Source organism: Phaethon lepturus, unplaced genomic scaffold (genome assembly GCF_000687285.1).
Source record: "Phaethon lepturus isolate BGI_N335 unplaced genomic scaffold, ASM68728v1 scaffold9057, whole genome shotgun sequence".
Classification (NCBI taxonomy): Eukaryota; Metazoa; Chordata; class Aves; order Phaethontiformes; family Phaethontidae; genus Phaethon; species Phaethon lepturus.
Window position 1 is genome coordinate 1,875 of NW_010551086.1, and position 6,151 is coordinate 8,025.

At 45.8% G+C, this 6,151-nt stretch overlaps 1 protein-coding gene across 1 annotated transcript in view; it reads left to right on the plus strand.

Moving 5' to 3' along the window:
* Positions 1 to 217: 217 nt before the first annotated feature.
* Positions 218 to 6,151, plus strand: part of RNF123 (ring finger protein 123) — a gene marked incomplete at its 3' end in the record, with an annotated part of 34,802 nt that continues 28,868 nt past the window's right edge. The window contains exons 1-4 of the mRNA XM_010290767.1: positions 218 to 406; positions 1,445 to 1,529; positions 4,103 to 4,182; positions 4,993 to 5,090. Of these exons, the coding sequence (XP_010289069.1) occupies positions 325 to 406; positions 1,445 to 1,529; positions 4,103 to 4,182; positions 4,993 to 5,090 (345 nt within the window). The remainder of the gene's footprint in view (positions 407 to 1,444; positions 1,530 to 4,102; positions 4,183 to 4,992; positions 5,091 to 6,151) is intronic.

Below are 6,151 nucleotides of genomic sequence, written 5' to 3' on the forward strand. Positions count from 1 at the left end.
TCTGCCTTGGTTCTACCTGTGCCTTTGGTGGGAGTGGGGTCTGTGTGGTTGTGTGGAGCATGGCTTAGTGCCTTGTCTGCTTTGAGAAGATTTTGAGCTGATGGACAGGTGGGACTGAGAGCAGGGTTGGCAGTTAGTTGGCTTTGGGCTCCTGTATGATGTCGTTAGTGGAGGGACTCTGACTATTTTTTGGCTTATCCCTGTTGTTCAATCCAGGTACATCAACCTTCAAGAAAGGGAGAAGTCTAAAGGCAGCATCCTCCCCAACAAGTTTTGTTCTAGGCATCTGTCTTATGTCCGCGCTGGAAGTGGTGCCTGTGAAGAATGACATCGAGAGGTGCTGGGACTGCTTTCTCGAGGAAGAACTACAGGCTGAGCACCGAGCCAGAGAAGTCCAAGGTCACAGGTACGGGCCTGTACATGCCCTGTAAAAGCAGGACCACTGTGGGACGGGTGAGTGCCCCTTGCCTCACTTGAGATCATCTGCCTTCCAGTTGCAGTTACCTTGTTGATGTAAGGTGTGGGGGGCTGAAACTGAGTAAATCCCTGAACTGAGATGAGATTATGGGCGGGATGTTCCTGTAGTACTAAGGACTCCAAAAGCTCATGTTACAGTGCCCTTTCTTCAGCACACAGCCCTACCTGGCAAGGCTGGAGAATGCTGCCTTTGTCCCATCTGATTCAGGGAGGTCCCCTTCCAGGACAGACGGCTTCTCAAGTTCTCAGATAAATCCTTTTTGGCGAAATTTTGGTACCTGCTAGGCAGTCTGTTTTCTCTTGGACTCACCAATCCAGCACAAGTGTGCTTACGAGATCACAAATCTGGCATTTGAGGGCACTGTTGCACCCAGAAATAAAGCATGCTGCATCAATGTGGCACTAGGGATTGTTTTGCACAATGAAAGCTAAAGTGAGGCATACATCATTAAAGAGGGCTGTGGGTTAGACAAGATGAACTGCATCTGCAAGCCTTTCTATCTCAGCATCTTCTAGTGCAGTTTAGAGATGTAGGTACTTAAAATGTCCCAAGTATGAATAAGACATCAGGAACTGTATTAGTGATGAGGGGTTTTTTTAATTTTTATTTTTTGGAAATGAAATTGCATTCCCATCTCCAGCTTTTGAAGTTACTTTATCTGGAAGTAGTACGGTAGGCTTCCTGAGGATGTAGTTCTACCTGTGGGAACCAATTTATAGCCTCCCATTTGCTATTGAAGAGCAGCTCAAATTGGAAAGAGCCCTTGTTGTGGAGATGCACCCCATGATGCTGGACTCTAGGGCTGCTAGTGAAGACAGTAGGGTGATGAGTGATTTCTTGAAGCTACATTTTCCACTGTGTTGGTCTGCAAACTTGAGCATCATTTTCCTGTAGTTACCAATTCTTGCTTGTACATGAAATTAATGTTTGAGTTTACCTCCTTATATCCTTTCTGTTTTTCACAAGGGATCGTGAACAGCAGGCTGCTGAATGATTATTTGCATCGCATCTTTACCAATGCTGATGGGAACCAGCCCGCAGCTGCTTACAGGTATCAGACTTCTTCTGATTCACTAGATGGCAAGGGATGCTGTATCAGTCCCCAGATATACGGCACTGTGGTGAAAGGAAAGATCTTTTAGTGCCACACGGTGATCTTTGTTAAAAGCACAGCAGCACCGTGTTAGAGAAATGACTCTTAGATCTTGTCCTTTAATGGCTTTTTCAAATTGCAGGGCTTGCTGGGAAGGATTTTTGGCATGAAAAAACTCATATACAAAATCACTAGGCAATATTTCTGAAATAAATAGGCAATTAGGCATTCACCTTTTTGTTCCTGTTCCCTCTTTGTGTGTAAGGAAGTGCAAAATGCACTGGGTTTGGGTACAGGAATGAAAAATAGGTCATCAGTGCCCTGTAAACTAAAGGCAAGGCTGTTACTGCTATATGGAATATCATGCATTTCTCAGGCTGTGGAACTGTTGATACTTTTATTAGTAGTAGTAGGAAAAGAAACACAAAAAATTCCTGTTCAGTGTCTGTTTTCTTCTATTTGTTTTCAGTTCTCTTTCACCTTATAGCCCAGAAACTTGTAGCTTTGGATTAGAAAAAAATTTCCCTTGTGTTTAGCTCTTTTGCCAGAGGCAAGTCAGACAGGTTTGGGGCAGATACCAGTGTGGCAGAGCGAGGAAAGCGTGTAGCTCTTGCTGGTTGGCGGTGCTGCAGAGCGGCTGGGATCACATTCCACGGGCTATACTTAGTACTGCCAGCTCAAATGTGAGCTCAGAGCTGCTAAAAATAGCTTTTGGCCCTCTCTGCTCTTAGTGAGCTAGGGTTATGGCAGGGGGGAGGCAAAGTGGGTCATGTTACTTTGCCACAAGCTCTCCTGCCAGCATGCCTTGGAATATTCCATCTGCCCAAGCACTCTGGCTGGTTTTCAGTATTTCTAATTTCTTTGCCTGGTGATTAATGACTTGAAAGAACAGAACTGATAGTTTGTTGAACTGGTGTCTCTCTCTCTTTTTTTCCTGCCTTCCACCCTTTTCCATGGACTTGGCTATTTGGTAGAAAGCCCAGTAGCAGTCAAATAGGTCTTGAAAATAACATTTGCCATATGAGAGCAACTTTTATGGTATGACATCTTGACTTCGGAGGCCTAAATTCCTCACAGGGAAGCTGGCTGCAGACATCTCTCTGGCTGTCTCACGCTCTTCTAACCTCTTTCCAGAGCTCCTCCTACATGCTAACTGCTGATTAAGCTGCTTTGCTGAAGCCACCCTCTCTCATGCCGACCAAAACCAATTCTTTGATTCCACTTCTGTGCATCTTCACATCCATCAGGCTTTCAAAAGGTCTCTCACCACATTCTTAGGGAAACCCCTAGTCCTGGAGAAGTAGGAAGTTGTTCCACAGATGTCTTTGGAAATGGGAAGCAGGGATAGGAACAACTAGCTACTCTCACAGTAAAAGGAGGTCCTGCTGGCAGCCCTCAAAGACCTGCAACATGACCTATGTTATTCCATGTATCCTTGGGAGACTTGGAAAGGGAGAGAGCATGAGGGGGGAGAGTTTGCTGTGTTACAAAGCTCTTTAGAGCACTGTAAAGGTAAGGTAGCTGTGATAGTGACTGGAGAGTGAAACGGTCTATGAAACTCAGTGTGGGGAAGGGCAAAGTGAGGTATTGAAAGGGGAACAGCCTCGATGTTGTGCATAAAATAATGGGCCCTGAGCTGATTTTTAGTGTGTAGGAATGAGATTGGAGTGGGAATACTAAGTCTTTAGTAAGTCAGAAAAAGAAAGTAGGAAGTTAGGAATTCTTAGGAAAGGGATGTAGGATAAGGAAGATCATTATGCCACTGAATAAATTTGTGGTTTACCCTCATCTTGAGTAACGTGTGGTTCTGGTCTCACCAGCTCCAAAAAGGTATTTTAGAGCTGCAGAGGTTTTGAGGAAGGGTAAGAACAAGTCATATGTCTGGAATGGCTCTTGTACAAGGAACGGCTAAGTAAACTAGCCTTGAAAAGAGAGAATTAGGGGAGGGTGCTATGAGAAAGTTTTCTAAAATAGCGTCCCAGAGAGGGTGCATGAGAGTCTCCTCCTCAGTATGAAAACAAAATGGGTTTGGCTGTTGTCAGAGAGAGGATACTGGGCTAGCCTGACCTTTGTCTGAACTGCTACAGCTGCTGGTGTGGTCTTCTCTCTTCTTTTGCATTATGAAATACTTGGGGAAAAAAACAAATCCTGGCTTATGCCATGTTCGTATGATGCTGGCTGCAGCAAAGTCGTGGTCCACAGTTGCTGGTAGTACAGCTGGTTTCTTAGTGCCACTGTATCCCAGGACAGTTTTCTTGCTGCCACAAAATACTCCTGAACAGACTGAAGACTTTAAGATCCTTTGTTAATTACTTTGCTTGTTCGTGCTGTATTTGGTCCCTGGTTCATTCATTACCCCAACACTCTGGGCAGCAAATTCCTCAGATTCGTGACAAGAAACACAGATGGACAAATTTCCTGGTTCATGTCTCACAGCGCAGGACTGTGCAGACACATGTGTCTGGGCTGAAACTCTTTAAAACTTGGAGAAAAAGTTTTCTGAAGAGCTCCTGTGCATGTTTATTTCCTAGAAAGCACCTGACGTTCCAGAACCTGCAGGAGCACCTTGACCGGTTGCTAGCAGAGGAGAATGGCTCTGAAGACGGTCAAGGTAGGAGATGCTGAGTGTCTGTCCAATTTGTGCTTCTGCTTGTGCTGCCTAATTGGGAGGCCAAGTTGTATCATGAAAGGCTGTTCCCTGAGTGAGCGTTGTTCTGCCCTCCTGTGATCTCATTTATTGCACCTTTAAATCCTGCCTATGAGGGGCTCATCAGCAGATGGAGGAGGCATACTTCCAGGCAAAAATGCCTGGAAAAGCAGTTTTGGGGCAAATGTTGGAGGTATTTCACTGATAACGATATGTAGGGCCATTGCTGTGACCAGCAGTGTGCAGTGATATCCTCAGTGGTAAATGCAAAGGCTTGTTGACAATTTTTGCACACTGGTCTCCATTGTAGGTATTCACTTTGGGCCTCAGGCTGTTGCCTGTATTCTTGCTAGCATCTGTTTCCCTGAATGAGTCAGGATGTGGCAGGATACAAACTGTCTCCTCTCCTAAAAAGAAGACTTTCTCTTGTTGGCTGCAATCAAAGCATGATATGTTGACCAAACATTTGGCTCAGAATTTACTTTGGTCTTTGAATTTTGCCAAAGTAAAATTTTCAGGCGATGTGGGAAACTTAACATACGACCTGAAGGCTGCATAGCTAAGACCTTGTGTGTTGCTTTGAAAACTTCCTTTTAAATCTCACTGGTGTATCCTTTCCTGAGGTTCTCATAGTCTAACATGGATAGCACTATTTTAGTCTTTCTTAGTAGCAGAATCCAGGTGCTGTTGTAGTCTAGCTGGAGGCACTCATCAGGTGTACTGTTAAATCCTGCACGACTTTCCATAACAGGTTTTCTGTAACTCTTGTTTCAGATCAGGTAGTAGAGGGCCGGCTTGGTCCTTCTGTTGTGGTGTTGGACCACACGAGCGGTTTTGAGGGGCTCCTGCTGGTCGATGATGACTTACTTGGGGTGAGTGTGATGCTGGGTGCAGCAGAAAATGGTCTTGTGGGACTAAAAGCACTTTGGGCTTTTTGGTTTGTTCTTCATAACAGATCCCTGTCCCTGGCTTTGTAGCGTGTTGTAAACAGAGTCTACCCAGAAAGCTGCAGGATCCTGGAGGAAACAAGCTCTCCTGGGAAAAGGTCTAGCAGTACCCTTAAGTCTCAGCAAGCTCTGAGTGGAGCTGCGAGGAAGTGAAAGGAGTACCCTGGCCCCGGGGCTCACTGAAGAGCTTGGCTAAGCAGAGAAAAGGCCAGCAGCCAGCTTTCCTGTCCCTCCCTCCAGCAGACTGCCTCTTCCTTCCTTCCTTCTGGTCTTCTCTAATGGTGGCGAGAGGCTGAAGCTGACAGGCTTTCCTTTCTGCTTTGTTTCCACTAGCTCCCTGCTTGCTTCTTAGCTGATGCTCCTCATGCAGAAAATCACCTGAAAGAATCCACTGGAATTTAATCCTTTCCTACTTCAGTAATTTCTGCACTCCTTTCACACCTTCACTGAGCACGCACATCCAGTTCTCGTTAGTCTATGTATCCTTTTTTACCTCCAGCAGAGGAGGCTGCCCTGGTCTCTCCTTTCCCATTAACCACCCACTGTAGCTTACCTTGGCTGTATCTAGAACTTACCCTCATGTTGGATCAGACTGGCTTGCCTGTGAATTCCTTGTTGCTACCTTCTTCTCTTTGTAGTCTGTCCTGAGGTTGGGAGAGTCAGGAGTTGACAGGGTTCAGTTTCTGGGCAGCGTGTTACCTGCCAGTCCTGGGCTTTAGTCTGGATACCCTGAAGCTATATTTTTGTTCTAACTTGTCCAGGATTCAGACATCTTTCCTATATAATAGTCACTCTTGTATACCTGTCACAATTCACTGGGAACCTGTCTGTCACCACATTGCCCTTGTACTGCTTCCATGCTGCATGCTTCACTGGGGTTTATCAAGTACAGGTGAGCTGTGGGGAGGACCTGGATCATTCCCCAGGGCCTGTCGGCTCCGCATACAGCTGCTGGGATGGGGAAGATGTCCCATCTCTTCCCTACA